Raw genomic sequence first — 19,008 nt, forward strand, 5'->3', positions numbered from 1 at the left:
AGTGTTGGGCTTTTATGTACGTCCATAGTTTATGTTTCTTCTCAGGTTGAGACATAATTGATTACTTCGTTAAATCGATGCCAAAATTCAATGAGTGTCTAGATCAACCTGAAATCAAGAAAATCTGACCACTGAGTGGTTATATGGAGATTTATGAGAAGGATGTTAAACATAGGAAAGATAAAGATTAGTTTTCATATACCTAATAAAAGATTTCTAAAATATTTATTATTATTAGGTCTTAATAATAAAATTGGTTTGGTATCTTTTTTGGTAGCCGAAGTTTTTATTTTCCTAATGTCCAACACTATTTTAAATGGCTCAGTAGCAATAATTTGAATATAAAACCATTGAAAATTGATTGTCTCAACTTTACAGCTCAATTACTAAGCTAATCAGCATCCACTCATATGTCAGCTAACGAAGCAATAGACTTTTTAAGCGATTCAGTGATTTGCAATCGTTCCGGGGAGGCGTCGATATCTCAAATGTCGACGATAACACGTCGAGAAAAGTGCCCACTTAAAAAAAAAACGGGTGACATTTTACAAATGTCGCCGTCCCATGTGCATACGTACCGCATAATACCAACCGAGGTAGAAATAAGCCGATGGACACGCGGACCTTTTACATCCTTTTGTTCCGGTCGGGCTGTTGCGCGTGTGGGCATTAACGATTGCCCCATTACTGTCTATTTATAAATTGGCAATTTATGAACGTCGATATTGTCCACTTTTATTTTATGCGACGCAAGTCGGTTGCAGACGTGACGGATGACGAAATTGTGTGTCTGATGGATGATGCTGCAACCAACGGCCTTTTTTGGTCGGGGATTGTGGGTCACTAGAAATCGCTGGTGGATCGTTGAATCGTTTAATGTTCTAAGTGGGCCGTGCGACTTGCACTAATTTATCTTTGTATTTAAAATTATATGAACTAAATAATTATCTTTGATAGCTGTGTTGTTATATTAATAATAAATACAGATGATTTCACTTAATTATTAGAGGAATGTAAGATAAATTATTAGAACAATTTGAGAACTTATAAAATTTAAAATTTCAAAGGAATATAGGGGCACTATGACAAATCTTTCAATGTTAGAAATATTGAAAATTATACAATTATTAAATACTAGAAATTTTAGTGAATATTATAATTATTACTACAATATTATATAAGTAATTAATTAAAATTTCATGTGTTTAGTAAGTTTTATTTATTTTCAAAATAAAATAAAATAAAATAAAATTTTAAAAATTATTAAAAACTTAAAAATGAAAATACTTTTTTTAATTATAATATGTAATAATCATTTAATTATAAAATAACATGAAAACCATTTTTAAATATATGAATATATTTTGTGATTTAATAAAATAGAATAATGTGATTATTAACAACTTGAATAGACCCTGATATATAGAAAAAATTATAAAAACTAACTTATTTTAAATTTTCATGTTTATATATTCTACATGAAAAATTCTAAAAAATCTAATGAATTTAATATTATAATTATTACTATTGTATTATATAGATAATTAATTAAAACAACTTAATGTGTTCAGTAAGTTTCAGAAAATCATAAAATATTAAATTGTTAAAAGTGTCTAAAAATGAAAATATTTTTATAAATTATAATATGTAATAATCATTAAATTAAAATTAATAATATGTAAACTATTTTTAAATATATTTTTCAATAAAATGATTCAATATTCATTATAATTTGTCATTTAATAACATAATAACTTTATTATTAATAACTTGAATAAATCGTGTAGAATATGTTTTGTTTATTTTGAGAAAAGAATATTACAAAAAATATTATATAATATTTGCCTTGGCAATAAATATTTGATTAAAGTAGGTACCATAAAACTTGGTGGTACTATAATTTAATTATTTTTTGCTGTAGTCTTGAGTATATTGAGCTATTAATTAAAGAAATCTGAACAATTATTTATATGCGTAATATTTATACCTATAGTAATAACAATAATAATATTTCACATAACTAATAATCAATATAAAGCATTATTATTTAACTTTTTTTTAGATAAATCACTTAATTTTAATGTATCTAATATACAATAACTTAAATAAAATAAGAATGCATTCAGTCGTAAATTTAATATTTCATCGTCTAAATGTATTCATTTATTTTTAAATGACTAAAAGTCAAGGATAATGGTAATTATTTATTGTTAAATAATTATTCTCAATGAATAAAGTTGCAAATTATACATAAGGAATACATAAAAATTTTATGAGTAGTAATATACGTTTCATAGGCTTATATTCACAATTTTTATTATTTTTTAAAAATAAACAAGTAATTATACTTAGAAAAACTAAAACGTTTCTCACGAATGTCGGTTCCTTTGTAAACGTTTTTAATTAATTAAAAAGAACATGTGAGAACCATTATTAAATTGTTCTATTTACAAACGCAGTTAGTCCACCGGAAATATTTTAGTGTTAAGCTCCTTCCTTTGAACTAGATCTTATCCAAACCGAATAGTATTGAATTGTCTTTGTGATTTAACAAAAAAGTATGACTTATTTCCCATATCCGTATTAATAAAACACATTTAATAAGGTGGTTTGGAACCCTTAGTAAATTCATAATTTAAACCCCAAACCCGTATAAATGTCATGTCGTCCTCATAAATTTTAATCGTACTTATAGGTAACACAATATGGAACAAGTTTACACAGTAATTACTTCTGAACCCTTACTTCGCCCGTTTGAAGCGTATAATTATATCTCTATCAAATCCACCATATGTTATAAAATTTTATATTAACAAAAATTTACCCCGAACTGAATTGGGTTGTTGAGAAGGCATCAATTGAAATTCGTCATTTTAGCTGTTATGAATTCCGAGTTCCCATTTCTGGTTTCAGCATTACAAGGATTTTAGTAATCAATAGTAATTATAACTGTGGCTGGATAGCCCTATGCACATGACATGCTGTACATTGTTGCAAATAGGGATTGTTTCATGTCGTGTTAGGACGTTGTCATAAAAGACACGTGATAAACATCTCTATTGGTAAATTTATGTACGTACTAAATGTACTATTTCTATTGTGTTGGAGACACGTCTTAAATTGATATATACAAAGAAAAGTTAATCAATACAAAAAATTGTGTAATGGAAGGGACGGTACATACAGCAAGAGTTTTAGTAAAGCTTTTAAAGCTTAGCAGAGGGTAAATCCAAAAATCTATACAAGTGAAAATGAGAAAGAGATGCACCACTCACACGAGGGTTGAGGGATTTTATATTGGATTTAAAAAAGTTTGGGGGCAACTAATTGGCTTGAAGAACTACAATTTGAATAACAATTTTAAAGAGAATGAGGCATAGTTTATTTCAAAATTAACAGAAATGTGAATTACGGACTACTTAAGTTTTTATTACAAATCGATAGAGAATTTATTCAGCAATTTAACTCAATGAAAACATTTCGTGCATAAATATTATGGAATTTTTAATGTTATAAAGGAATTTTAATTTCTTTCACAGATAAAATAAAAATAAATTCAAATTAATATTACTTTAATGTTAATTTTCATTAATAATAATATTAATTAGTTAATTTATATTAATATCATTACATTTTTAAGAATTCATTCTAGAATTTATTCAACCAACTTTAGTTTTATGCGAATATAATTTATCAAGATCGATTTAAAATTAAATTATTAACTTATTAATAAACATTTTTTATTTTATATTATTTATCGTCTCATTAATTATTGTTAAATTTAGTAAAAATTATTTGAAAATATTAATATATTTTTAGGAGAATATATTTAATCTTATCATAATATTAAATAATTTGTTTTTTATTTTAAATTATTAACATTTTAGCGTCATTAATTATTGTGGAATTGTGTGAAAATATTAATAAAAATATTAATATATTTTTTATGGGAATATATTTAATTAAATTGGAATTAATACTGAAATATAAAAAATATTCGACAATTTCTTTTTAGTTTACTTTTCATGTAAGTATACTTAATTAAATAAACTTAAAATTGATTCATTAAAATATTAAAGAATTCATAAATTGATCTTATCATAATATTGAATCATTCGTTTTTTATTTTATATTAATATCATCTTAATTTCATTAACCATTTGTTGAATTTAGTTAAAAATATTTGGAATTATTAATAAAAATATTTGAAAATATTAATAAAAAATATTCGGAAATATTAATAAAAATATTAATATATTTTTTATGAGAATATATTTAATTAAATTCTAATTGTAACTGAAATATAAAAAAGTCTTGAGTATGTTGAATTATTAATAAAAGAAGAATTAGGAATTCTTTCTAGAATTTATTCAACCAACTTTAGTATTATACGAATATAATTTATCAAGTTCGATTTAAAATTAAATTATTATTAATAAACATTTTTTATTTTATATTATTTATCGTCTAATTAATTATTGTTAAATTTAGTAAAAATTATTTGAAAATATTAATATATTTTTATGAGGATATATTTAATCTTATCATAATATTAAATAATTTGTTTTTTATTTTAAATTATTAATATTTTAGTGTCATTAATTATTGTGGAATTTAGTTAAACATATTTGAAAATATTAATACAATATTAATAAATTTGAAAATATTAATAAAAAAATTAATATATTTTTTATGGGAATATATTTAATTAAATTGGGATTAATACTGAAATATAAAAAATAATCGACAATTTCTCTTTAGTTTTCTTTTCATGTAAGTATACTTAATTAAATAAACTTAAAATTGATTCATTAAAATATTAAAGAATTCATAAATTGATCTTATCATTGATCATATTGAACCATTCGTTTTTTATTTTATATTAGTATCATCTTAATTTCATTAACCATTGTTGAATTTAGTTAAAAATATTTGGAATTATTAATAATAATATTTGGAAATATTAATAAAAATATTTGGAAATATTAAAAAAAATTTTAATATATTTTTTATGAGAATATATTTAATTAAATTTAAATTGTAACTGAAATATAAAAAAAATTCAACAATTTCTTTTTAGCTTTTTCTTTTCATATAAGAATATTTAATTAAATAAAACTTATTAAAATATATTGATGAATGTATTAATCGATCTTATAATATGTTATTTATTATAAATTAGTTCTAGTAGTAGAACTCAGTACAATATTTTATTAGATATAGTATACTCAAACATTTGATATATATATATATATAGAGGGAAATTTTAAAATTATGAAGGAATTTTTATTATTTTATATGATATATTTAATTAAATTAGTTCTAAACAGTACAATATTTTATTAGATATAGTATACGCAAACATTTGATATATAAAGGGAAATTTTAAAATGATGAAGGAATTTTTATTATTTTATACGATATATTTAATTAAATGGAATATGAATTTTAAAATGGATTAACAAATATTGCAAATTTATTTTGTTTATTTTATTTTATAATAATATTCAACAATAACTATACATATTTCGTCCTAATATAATTATTTATTATTAAATTTATTCCAAATTAATTTTTAATAAATATCGCATTAATTTATTATGTATTTTACTATAATTAAGTAATTCAATCATGTACGAATTACTTAATTAGTTAAAACTTCGAACAAATTATTTTTGCAATATACACTAATTTATGCGTTCCTGAAATCAAGTGTAATTCCCTTCAATACATACATGTATAATAATTGTTAATTAAATTTAATCAATGAACATAATCCTACATTATTATTTCAAACATCACATTCGGCATTTACCGACCGGGTCCAACCCCCGGATCGATACCAAATAAATTCCGGTTTACCCCCTGCATGCGATTTCCAGACTCCGTACCAGCTCCCCCGTTTCCACCGTACCGCCGCGGCCGGCAAGTGTTTACCCCGTCGCCGACGAGAGCAAGGGTCAAAACCTCCCTGCCACCGGCTGCATGCAGGAATGTCCAACGTACCGCGTTCAAACGCGGCATAAAAAGCGTGTGCCGCTGCGTCACGCAAAAACAAAGCGCGGAAAGAGGAAACGCACCGGGGTGCATTTACCCCCACCAAACACCTGTTCGGAACAAAGAAGCATCGGGACGCCATCAGACGTCGATCGAAACCTGGCTACGAGCCGTTCCGAAAACGTTGCGGTATCAAACAAAGGGAAATCGTTTTCATAATTTTTGATGCGAACGTGCACCCCCACGTCAGTTTTTCATTTAATCGCACCACGATTGTCATTCACGTGTGCGAAGCCGCACAACTGTTATTGATTAAAAAAATTAAATAATTCATATTTATTTAAATTACATTTAAAATTGGAAAGTTTCGAGGCTTCATAAAATTAACTTTCTTTAATAGATTGTTAAAGAATCGATTTTCCCATATTAAATATTATTAAAATCGTAAAGATTGGATTTTGAATGAATGAAGCCGGTTCGAATCCAACTGATTAAATTTATGGCTCAATAAAATTAAAAATATCATACATGTATGATAATTTATATAAATTATTTTATCAAACCTTGAGAAATTAATTAAGATTAATATTATTCAACAGCTAATAAAATAAAACAATTTTTATACCAACCTGAAATGGTTCAATTCAAACGGTGTCGTAAACATTGTTATGATTAAAATTCCTGCAACTGTGTCTCCTTTAATAAAATATGAACATACATTCCTTAAAACGTTTTAATGTGTAACAAAAGTTTTAATCTTTTCATTATTATTTACTGAAGTAGTTTGAAGACATTAATATTGTGGATTTTTGTAGAAAATTATGTTGAGAATTTTGTTAATTTAGACGTATATATTTAACTAGTTTGAATTCCGTTCCTGTTAGAATAACAAAGTTTTCACATAAGTTTCCTAGAATATAACAGAGATGTTCATTAATCTTCTAAAGAAAAGTTTTATGGTGGTTATTAACATTGAAGTTTATTAAATTAGGATAGTTTCCATGAAGTAGAATAAATTAGAAAAAATACTTCTATCTACATTCTTGTAACTGATTTGATTAAATAGTTTAAAACTTCTTCTTTTATAATTAGAATTTATGTAATTAAACAGTTTCATAAAGATAAAAATTTGAATAAAGTTATACTGTTTTACAATTTTTTAATTAATTTCAGCAAATTTATTATGGACATTCCTTTTTTAAATAAAGTTTTAAATTTTTTGATACCTTATAATGAAATAAATAAACTTTAAAATTCAATAATTTATTTCATTTCAGTATTTACAAAATTTATTTGTGTATATCAGTATTAAAATTTATTTTTTATACTTAAGGTAATATTTTTTTATTTTCATATATTACCATACAATGAAATAATATTAATATTCAAAATTTATATTGAAAAGTTCCTATAAAATAGCAGTAATTTAAAAGAAAGGAAGTAAGTAATTTTTAATTGAATTAACTAACTAAAACGTATTACTTTATCAATTAAAACTTCCTTAATTAATATAAGTGTTATTTAATAATTTTTACCGTTAGATAAACATTTAAAATTGGAACGAAATTTATTGCTCAGTAATTTTTTGATTTGAATTATATTATAATGAAATAAAATATCAAATATTATTATAAAAAGATTGTTTAAATTTATACAGTGCATCAAATTAGCACGTCATTTTTTGAATATTATATTATATTTTATTAAAGGTTCAATATGTAAATGACAATTACAGTTAAAGTAATTTTTTAATTTTATTAAATAGATTTAAACTTATTATTTTATTCATGAAAAAAACCTTTGCGTGATTACCTAGTTAGATAAACAATTAAAATTGAAATTAAATTAAATATATTGCCTAATAATTTTTTATTCAATTATATTATTTACAAAGTTTATTTATTTTATTTTATTTTTATACTTCATGAACTAAATAAGCTTGTGAACCAAACTTGTTTTTTCAAATTTTTTTACAACCAAGAAAAGTAATGCTAGTGTACAACATAATGCAATTAAAACATCAGGAATATTAACAACTATATTAATTAATTTTATAAATAAATAAAAACTACGAAATCTACTTTTAAATTTATCTTTAAAATTATTTTGATTTTCTAATTTATAATGAGACTTGATCTTTTGAAGTAACATAAAGAGGATAAATTACAACACTTAATTGATGTTAAAACTTTCGAAAATTTTAGAAAAGTTATGTTATTCAAACAAATTTGTTTTATACAATTTTATAATTACAACTTAACTTTAACTGTATTCGTAATTATTTTCTGATTTACATAAATATATGACTCTAAACGCACTAATTGTTTAATTACAGAACAATTTTATCGCCAAAGAAAGTAACGTGAATATATGAAACATATAATTTAAGACAGTGCAGCAGGAATAAAATTTCTCATAATTAAAAAACAATTTTTGATGTAAAGAACAACATGCAGATTAAATCTTTATATCAACAAGCAAAATTGTGTGTACTAACGAAACTGAAAATGTAGACGGCAAAGATCCGGACCAAAACACAAAAGATAATAGATTCAAAAGACAAACGAAGACGAATCACATGAGAACAATCCGTCTATTGTTTTGACTGTAAACGAAACCAATCCCAATAAAAATACGATAATACTAAATAAACCATTGTTGATATTTGATTAGCAGGAATTGCAGGAATTGAATGCATATAGCAACACCTGTACCACAACCGAATTTTTATTACTCTTTAAGTTGTTAATTCGTGATTAAGGTAAAGAAACAAATTAAGTAAAAATTTCGCCAGTTCAGCAGGAACCGTCCACCAAAACTCACCAAATCATATTGACAGCTTCAGCTCAAACAATTCACGAAACATCTGCGGGACCGCGCACCAATTTCAAAGTCACAAAACCAACGAAATGTTCGGAAACGTTGTTTACGTTCGCACGGACCGTAAACGGTGCAACACACGCCGACGACGACAACTGGTTCTCTCGCTCAGGAAAGCAACGGCAACGGCATTGCAGTGCGTCAATTCGCCTCGTACCCAATTTCACCAGTACCCAACTATGCGTTTACCCCTCTCCCAACCGTGGTCGTGTTGTTTGTGTCACGTGACCGTTCAGCCTAAGGGCCCGAAGGGATTTCTTTCATTCATCCCCCGTTCCCGTTTCCCTTCCGCCGCGTCTTTGACTGCGATAACTACGACCCCACTTTTACGAGGGTGCGTTCAAATTTCGGATTCCGTTCGGGTTTTGTTCATTGACTTGATGCGTCTACGTCTGTTGTGAGATAGAACAATATAAAAGAGGATCGATCGATTCATTGATTAATTGTTCGTATCCGGTGTAACATAAGATTTTTTTAATACATAATAACAACTTACGTAACGTTTATGCGGTTATTGTTAGTTAAAAATAAAACATGACTAAATAATAATACGTACTTCGTTAACTCTAATGTTTCGATAAATCCATAAGTAGAATTTTTGGAGGAAACATCTAAACCATTATTAAACTTATTGAATTCTAATAATTTATAATAAATTTTGAAAATGTCTTTGATCAGATATTGGAAGACTTAATATTACAAAATTAGTCATTATTGTCATATTAGACTCTCTAATCGTTGGTGTAGAAATTATTTATCTCTTAAATTATTATTAATCAATTTCTTATTTTATTATTAGCTTCTGAGAAGTAGACGACTTCTCTAATACGAAGCTTTGACAAGTCGAAATATTTTCGTGGCTAATGATAATTCGGGTTATCGAAATTCCACTGCATTTATTCACTTTAGATACAAATTAGACATTTCCAATCAAAAAACTCTGTAAGGAATATTTTTTATCTAGTCATAGTTGTGGTTTCCAAGAATGAATGAAATCTTTATCTTTTTTGACATCTTACATCTAGTTTACCTTAAAAGATATAGCAAGAGGATTATAATAAAAAATATAGAAAGTTTTCTCAACATAAATAATCCTCTTCACTAAAAACATCTTTATTAGATATTAGATTAGAATTTTGAAGAAAAATTGATTGTCAGAGCCATGAGTGGAAACTTTAGAAAAAAAAAAATCCTGGACCACTTTTAATAATAATTAATTTCTACATCTATTCTATTAGTAGTTTCTACGAAAAGGTAAACGACGTCTACAATTTCGTAGAAACCTTAAACGTGTAGTTTATTTGATAATTCGGAGCTTCATAAGTCGAACTTTTTTCCTGCTCGGTTTTCAAGGTTTGTTTCAAATTTCCAATCTGAAAACTATAGAAGAAATATTTTTTTTTTTTTGGTTTAATGTTGACATCTTAAATCTACTTTATCCTAAGAGATACAAGAAGATAATAATTTAAAATATAATATAATCATCATCATTAAATACATCTTTAATTAGCAAATTTTGAAGAAAAATTTTGCTGATTAGTCAATGTTGCCAATGCCCATGAATAAAAATCATATAAATAAAAAATAAAAATTGGTAGTTATAAAGACTGCCGTTAAAAGTAAAAACTGAAATTTCATAATGTTTGAAAAAAAATTATCAACATCAATCTGGTTATCACATCTATTGACACTCCAAGCAACAATTATATGCATGTTTATGTGGTTTTTCATTATTCAAATATATTACGGGCTGTACAAAATCATAACAAAATATAAACACAATTTTAATTAATATACAATCATATTATTATGGATAGTATTTGTATTTACTTAAATTTCAATGCACTTGATTTTTAACATTGTTTTAATTATTTGCATCATTGTCATCATTAATTTCCACAATACTTAGACTTTTTGTACTTTCAATTATTTCATTTTGTTCTAAATAGATGCAATAGGCTTCTAGTAACTAAAGTAAGGAATGAAAATGTTTGATTCATCTAAGTACCGTGTAAAAACGGATTCGATGTCGTTTTATATTTTGTAATACTGAGTTTTCGATCATCGGACATGGTCAATCAAATAAAAATCAAACAAACACACTATATCAACAATGCACAGTATATACACATTGAACTTTTCACTAAATCCATTCAATTTCACTTATAAGATATACAAGCACTATACGTCAGCTGTATAGCTACAGATATACTGCTATAAGCATGTCGGTGACGAGAATACATGAGATTTCATCCATCCAAAAAGTGTCTGAGGCGTCCAGCTCACTGCGCGTGCGTCACTATCAACACGATTCCCTGGTTGCTAAAAGAAACTTTGAACAATTGATGAATGAGCATGTCGGTGACGCGAACCCATAATATATTCCCCTACCAAAAAGTGCCAAACGCAATTAAAGAAGTTTTCATTTTAAAAAAATCTATGTTTTTTCAAGACCACGTTTATTAATAATTAATTTCTGCGCTTATTCTATTAGTAGCTTCTGAGAAATGGTGGACGACCTCCACAAATTGAGGATCTGTATTTTGCAGTTTATTTCATAGGTCGAACTTTATTCTTGGCAAGACTTAGTTCAACTGTATTCACTACACACGCAAATTAAACATTTGCCAATCCGAAATCTCTGGAGGAATCATTCTTTATCCGGTCACGGTTGTGGTTTCCAAGAATGCAACAAAAATAAAAAACACAATTAAAACAATAAACGGTACCGCAAAGTTTTAATCCGTTTTTACTGTTATGTTAATGCGCCGTTTGAAATCCAGCAGTAATTGAACCTTACCGTAACACAGAAGCGAATTTTCACGCCGCATTAACTTATACCATGAACTGCTAGTCCACACACTATTTATAGAAAATCATAGTTGCAACAATCTGACAAAGTTGTGTCGCTTAGAAGATTAGAGCTTAGACTGTTTCGTGTGCTCACTGTAATTCATTAGGTAATTAAATTTATTCCCTACCTGTTTCATTTGAGTGTTGGGTTACCTTTTAGGGGTGGTTTTTTAAATTTGAAACCTTTGAACTTGTCGTCACACGTGTTTACTTCCGTAAATGTGAAAAAGTAAAAGGAAATTTGTTTAAATTCATTCAATTTAATTAGGCTAATGAGGAGAAGCAAAAATACTAAACTAAAACCAACTCAAAATGTTCGCCATAATCCGCCCCTCTAGTAGTTGGTGGATCAGCATTTCGATGCGTTTCGTTTAAGTACAGTTATGTCATGGCGTTTTTAATGAGTATCATTTGTATCTATGGGGGTGTGTTGCAGCGGTCGAAGGGTGGGTTTAATTTATTGTCCGGATGAGTTTGGGGACCCGCACAAAACTCTGGCCTCGGGCTTAGATTAGGTGATTATGGAGGTGCGCTCACGTGTTAGCTTTAGAAATGTTTACCGAGTTAATTGAATTAAAGATCGATTATCGCCACATTTAATGTGTTTCTTGATACAATAACAAACATCTTCTGTGAGAAAACTGTAAGTTGATGATTGAAGTAATTAACCCTAATGGTTTTGAGATATTGTTTAAAAATTACTTATTGCTAATTTATATTCAAAAATGATTTACACATTTAAAAATGAAGTCAATAATTTTTGTAGGTATTAAATTAATTATATATCCTTCTAATATATTTTTTTTTCTGATCACGTAAATTAATTTAATTCTTATTATCAATGAGATACACAAAATATATATTTGTTATTTATTCTGGAGTTACTCATAAATTGATTGAAATTATAAATAAAAAATTGTAAATTGATGAAAAACATGTTAATTGGAAAAACTCTATTCAGTAAAAATTTTACTGAAACTTGTAAACAGTATAAAAAATTAAAACTTAATTACTGATATGTTGCTATATTTTAAAACAGTTTAATTTAAATTCTATGTTGTATAAAATGTATTTATACAAATTGATTTTAATAAAACAAAATGTATGTCAACTTTTAAGTGACATTGAAAGGAATTATTTATTAAAATGGAATTATAAATAAATATTTGTAAACGGATGGAAACCATGTTAAAAGGAAAACACTCTATATTTATTAAAATATGTAAATATTATAAAAAATTAAAGCTTAATTTCAAGTATATTGACTATTATAGTTTTAAAGACTTTAATTTAAATTCAAATTTTAGATATCCAAAGTAATTTTATTGAAACACATTACATATCAAATTCTTATTGACATATTGAGAAAGTACTAATGGTGGACTAAACTGGATTTATAAATAAAAAGTTTATTTATTTATTTATTAAAATAGAATAGTATTATTATATATATATATATATATATATATATATATATATATATATATATATATATATATATATATATATATATATATATATATAGTTTTTTTATTTATTAAAATAGAATTTAATTTTTACAGATATTAAATACCATTAAAAGTTAAAACTTGGGTATATATTTTTAAAGAGTTGAATTTTAAGACTATCGAAATTATATATATATTTAAAGTGATTTTATCAAAATAAATTGCATTTCAACTAATTGTAAAACATGGAAATGAAACACGTTTAGGATATAATAGTTTAATGGAATACATTTACATAATCATATGTAAACAACTTGCAATTAAAATTAACATCAAATAAATAAAATAATACTCATATATACAATAAAATTGTAAAATACATAACAAATAATAATATATTAATAAATTATCTAACGACTATTACACAGTAATTAATGTATGGCACAAAACAAATATCAATTAATTAATCTAAAGTCGATGAATATGTGGAATTATGCACGAGCTCTAATAACTGTAATTTAATTTGGTTTGTAGTAAATAATGGTCTATTAAATTATTGCAGTTTACTTTTCATCGACTTTTCACATCGCCAACAATCACAAATAGTCAATAACAAGCTTTTGATTGGCACCAACATTAGAAACAGTACACACAATAACATGGGTTTTCTTACTGGAGCAAATATGATTATCAAAATTATAATGTACCTTAACCTACATCTAAATATCATATTGTTCCCAAACATTTGTACATGATATAATTAATATAAAATTACAACAGAACATACATTAATTTTATTATAATTTAAATCAACAGCCATTTGGAGCTGGAAAATCTTTACGGAACTTCCAGTTTGTTCAGTCAAAAAATTTAATTGTAGGAAATTAAGTTGATGAATTTGTTATAATTTTGGAGGTATCTAAAACGACTGGTTAATATTCGTACATTTATACTCGATTACTGACCTTATAGTTATAAAATTTATTCGATGCACTAGATATGCAAAGTGGATATTATAAAATTTTAGTATTTACGTAGAAAATGATGTGAATGATTAAATATTAACATTTAGTATTTAAGACTAGTTTTATGTTACCTAATTATATAAAAAATGATGGATATGAATATTTATTGATGAGCAACATGCTTTGATTATGAGTTTGGTATCTATATTTTGATTTCTAGACATTTTTTTGTATTTGTGATAACACATATTTTCTTTCACATCTCAATCTAACTATTTGCAAATGTGCAACATATTTAGGGTACTTGGTTAAAATAGTTTTATCCAACATAGATATACGTATTTTTAGTATCTGTCAATAGTAGAAAGAGCTAATTCTATCTAAATCATGAACTAGTTTGAGGAATCTACAAAGTTTTTTTAAAGTGTTTTATGTAATAAGAAAATCAACAAGAATGTCGCATAACTTATTATTAATCTTGTTTGAATATTGAAATATTTAAATGAAACTTGAATAAAAATGGCTAATCATTCAATCAAGTCAAAGATCATTTGAATAATATTGCTCAGGCACATGAATGAATAATTATAATATTGACACAAATCTCCTTAATTATACATACTCAAACGATAGAAGTAACATCTGCACGTAGGTGTTTTACATATTAAATAATTTTTTATTTGAGAGGTATAAGAAAATATGATTTCTTCTAAGGTTGTTCTACTAATTATGCAATTGTCTAAATTTGGACGTAAATCTGGATGTTGTTTCTAATACCTTGTAGCAAATATAAAACCTACATAAAGGTACACAGTAAAAAATAGTTATCATTGAGTCTAGATCTACGTAGTCTTGGTCTATGTGGCTTGTACTTTGATTCCTTTCTAAACTACTACTCCAGCAAATCAGGTTTTAATCTACAACTACAGAAATTATTATCCAGTTTGCTGAAAAGTCTTTAGAATACCTTGTTGCCTGTTGCAAAATTTCGCCTTTGTCTTAAAAATGTTTATGGTACTACAGCCTACAGATCTACAATCTATCGAGCATAGTCATTGATTGTACGGTGAGCAAAGCATGACGACGACCACGCTTTGCTCTATTTTCACATGTACGTTGGCTTAATTTTATACGCCCTCTTCCAAACTTCGCAGAGACAAACAGTGGAATGGAACCGATAGAAAATAGCCAGGGGCATTGAAACGTGTGTGATGATGGTCCAGGCCCATAATCCGTAAAAATGCAATTGAATTGGATGTGATTCGGCTCTGGATTTTTCTAAGGTATTGATTGCCCACATGGCTAAATTAGTTACGAGCAAAAATGTGACGATCTGTCTTCCAGGCTTCTTTCTAATTTGGTCTGGAGTGCTGCATGCCCTTCGGGAGGCGTCGAGGATGAAAATGGTCTGGCAAGTAGTTTGGAGCAGAGACGCCAAAGCGGTCACCAAAACTAGAACTGTGTTCTTCTGAATTGTAAACTGACCTCCGATTATAGTAAATGTGCTGTAAATAAACATGCCGGTTTGTGCTCCTATGAGGAGGATATTGTCCAGTTGCAAGTTTTTACTGCCGTCATACTTGAGCTGCCGAATTTGCCACATTCCAATCACCGACGCTAGTGTCGTCAATCCATACAAAGTTAACTCGCAAATGTTCACCTCAATCACAGCCAATCCAACGAATTCCACCCGTGATATTAACACGAAAAAGAGTATGAGGGAGATAATAGTCAACACCAGGAACAAAATCCCAACAAACAAGCCTTTGTGCGCTCTGGCACAATCGACCGAATAATGGTGAGGACTTCTTTTGTAAGCGTTCAGGTCCTGTTTGGAGCTGAGCATCCCCTTCTGGGGCAGTTTCGATATGCTCCTCCACATGACGTATAAAATAGCGGCGCATATCAAACTGTACTCGATGGTGCAGGGAAATAGGAAGGGTGACGCGTCCTGCACCAAGGAACCGATTATATTCGTGCGTCTGCATTCGTAAAGATGGTGGGGACCTTTCAGTCCTCTGGCCACTATGTGATGACCGTGACTTTCCGGGTGATGGTCGGATGGAGTTGGGAGGCCCAAGATGTTCCCTAAAAAAACGCATGGTCAATCAGAGATTACTGAAGTGTCATAAATAATGCAAAGTTTATAAAAACAGGCTGCGAATAACTTTGATGTTATCTGATTTGTGAGTGTAATCACGTAAAATACACGAAATTTTTCGCCCTGTATGAAAAATTGATGAGACACTTGTTTTCCTGTTTTCCCCCTTTTTGTTCCCACGGGCCATAAATCGAACGTGTCTCCTTAATCGAATACGTTCTTCCAAAAACACCCCATCCGGTTTAAATTCGATCCAATCAAGAATGTCTGTGCGTCCCCAAAATAAATTGCGCACGTTTGCGCCCTTGTAAATGGCAAAAAAAGCCACCACAAAATATAGAGGTTTCAAAAGAGGTGCGCTAATGAAGTTGTACATCTCGTTATCCCATTTCGTAATTTTGATGTTCTACAGAATTGCGCCTTTAGAAAACATTCTTTTAATCAAATTTCACGTGTCTGCACTCGTATAGAAAGAACTGAGCTTACGGATTAAATGAGTTTTATTAAAAATTAATTGGAAGACAACGTTGCACGGGTGGGTTCGATGTACAGCCCCTTAATCCAATAATGTTTACCTTTGTAGGGAATCCGGTGAGAGATCCTAAGGGAATTATTTTCGGGATTGTAGAAAGTCAATATCTCGTGTTTGGTCTCCTGCACTAAAACGTTCAGCCACACCGATAAATTCGTGCCTATCATATGCATTAGGCCGAACCGTGCAGCCACCTTGTGCTTGTAAACGCGCATTTGCTGGAACATAACAGATAAAGAAAGTGAATAAAAGGGGCAGTGGGAAAACGTGAGAGGTTTATCTAATAGTAGCCTGTGATTTTTGCCCCCATCCCCTATATAAGGGAGAGGAGGAAATGCGAATATTTCTGTAATATTGATTTGTAATTTTCTAAATATTTCCTCTTACTACTTTAATAACAATTATACGTGAACAATAATAGGCAAAAAAATAATGTCGTGTCTAAAAATAATACCTACTTCGTTATTTAAGAATATAAAATACATTTGTATAAAAATAAAGGCCATTCTTGTGGCTGGCGTCAGGGCCAACATGACGTTGTGGCATTTGGTGTTCGTTTCCAGTTCAAAGTATTGTCCGAATTCCAGTCCCGAGTAGATCATGCTCCCGATACCGAAAGCTGAAATCAAAATTCCAAATCACTTCTAATAAAATTTATGGTCCAGTCGTAAAAAATACGGAAGATGGTCCCTGATATGTCTGATCTTTTATGGTTATCGTTCCACTTTCACATGTTTATGATTCATTCTCGTAATGGTTTTCGTTGTTAATGGGCGAGATTACACCCCGTTCTTATGAGGAATAATAGTCTAGAAATGCCATGTGTGAACAATTTAGAAGGAACTTGATAGTCTTCTATTATTAGTTTCAGGAAATTGCTTTCATTTCTCTGTCGAATATTTTCTACTAGAATTTATGAATTCGGTGTATAATGACGCCAAAAGCAAATATGGACACGCATTCACTTTTAACGTCGTTGATATTATTGAAGGATAATTTAATTGACAGTTCTGTTATTGGTTTTGTGTTTGTGGTAACATTATGCTGAAAGGCCTGCGTCAGCGATGATTTTCTCATTCATTAATATCTGTCACCAACTGATGTCACTTCTGTTACACCATTTCCATTCAGCTTAGTGTGCATTGTGGCGTTCAATCATTTTTCTTTAAATAATATTAATATAGAGGATTACATGGAAATGTCGCAATATCCAATTAATTTTCCCATTCCTCACTTCCAGCCCGTTCACGGCATGCTTATTATTTCGAATGACTGTTGCAGTTATATGGATTTCTCGTTCGGCTCTTGAGTTGGAATTATGTCAATTATAGAAATTTATCCCCCTAAGGTATGTCTCAATTTACCGCTGCTCATTTTGTCAGAAATTCCTCTCAATACACGAATTAAGATTAACGAAAAGAGAGCATTAGTGGCGTTCGTTCTTGTCGAGTAAAATACAAAATTAATTATTTTTCTAACCGTCCACTTGAATGCAAATGAAACCGGCAAAGGCCCAAAGATATACCGTCAAAAACTTTTAATGGAGCCTCCAACTTTTCCACACCCACGTTAGTGTTAATCTTCTTCAACTTAACAAGTTCATTAAAACTCTTAACAACTAATTTATTATCAGAAATAACCGGAAAGTTTTTTCTAGGACTCACCAACTGCACCCATTCTCAAGTAGAAACTTCCGTAGTGGTTGTGCTTTTGGGTGGAGAAGGATACCTTTCTCGATCGGAACTTCTTGGAATCCACGGTGCTTCCGGAATCACCTGTTGTGTTGTCCGATTCGTCTGTGGATATACTACTGCTTGTCTCATCCTTTGACTTTGATGATTCTAAACAAAATTGTTAGTGAAGGTGATATAAAATTAGAGGTGGCTATATTAGAAAATGTTAAAAATGGAAAGGATATAAAATATATTTTCGAATTTCTCCTGCCTCAGGCAGCTTTTAATGCTTTTATTACAGTTTTGATTAAAAGAATTGTTAGAGTGGAAAGACTGGAGATAAACATATTTAGCTTTTTGTTAAAATATTGAATAAAATTCATCAAACTTATAATTTCTTCTTGCATTAAAGTAAATTTTAAAAACACCTAAACTTTTACACAATTTACAACATAAGTTTCCAACTAGTATTTTTTTAATATTAAAACAGTTACAACAAACTTTTGTCCTGTTTTAGTTTTTTTCCTATTAAAAACGACTTGGGAAACTTTTATGGCAG

General features: G+C 28.3%; 1 protein-coding gene across 1 annotated transcript in view; it reads right to left on the bottom strand.

The window, feature by feature from the left end:
• Positions 1 to 13,464: 13,464 nt before the first annotated feature.
• The window catches only part of LOC109597669 (proton channel OtopLc-like), a 29,286-nt gene continuing 23,742 nt past the window's right edge, over positions 13,465 to 19,008 (bottom strand). The window contains exons 6-9 of the mRNA XM_020013416.2: positions 18,441 to 18,617; positions 17,235 to 17,395; positions 16,820 to 16,994; positions 13,465 to 16,231 (exon numbers count right to left, since the gene is read on the bottom strand). Coding sequence (XP_019868975.2) covers positions 15,249 to 16,231; positions 16,820 to 16,994; positions 17,235 to 17,395; positions 18,441 to 18,617 — 1,496 coding nt within the window. The 3' untranslated portion in view covers positions 13,465 to 15,248. The remainder of the gene's footprint in view (positions 16,232 to 16,819; positions 16,995 to 17,234; positions 17,396 to 18,440; positions 18,618 to 19,008) is intronic.

The sequence above is a fragment of the Aethina tumida genome, chromosome 7 (assembly GCF_024364675.1).
Source record: "Aethina tumida isolate Nest 87 chromosome 7, icAetTumi1.1, whole genome shotgun sequence".
NCBI classification, from domain to species: Eukaryota; Metazoa; Arthropoda; class Insecta; order Coleoptera; family Nitidulidae; genus Aethina; species Aethina tumida.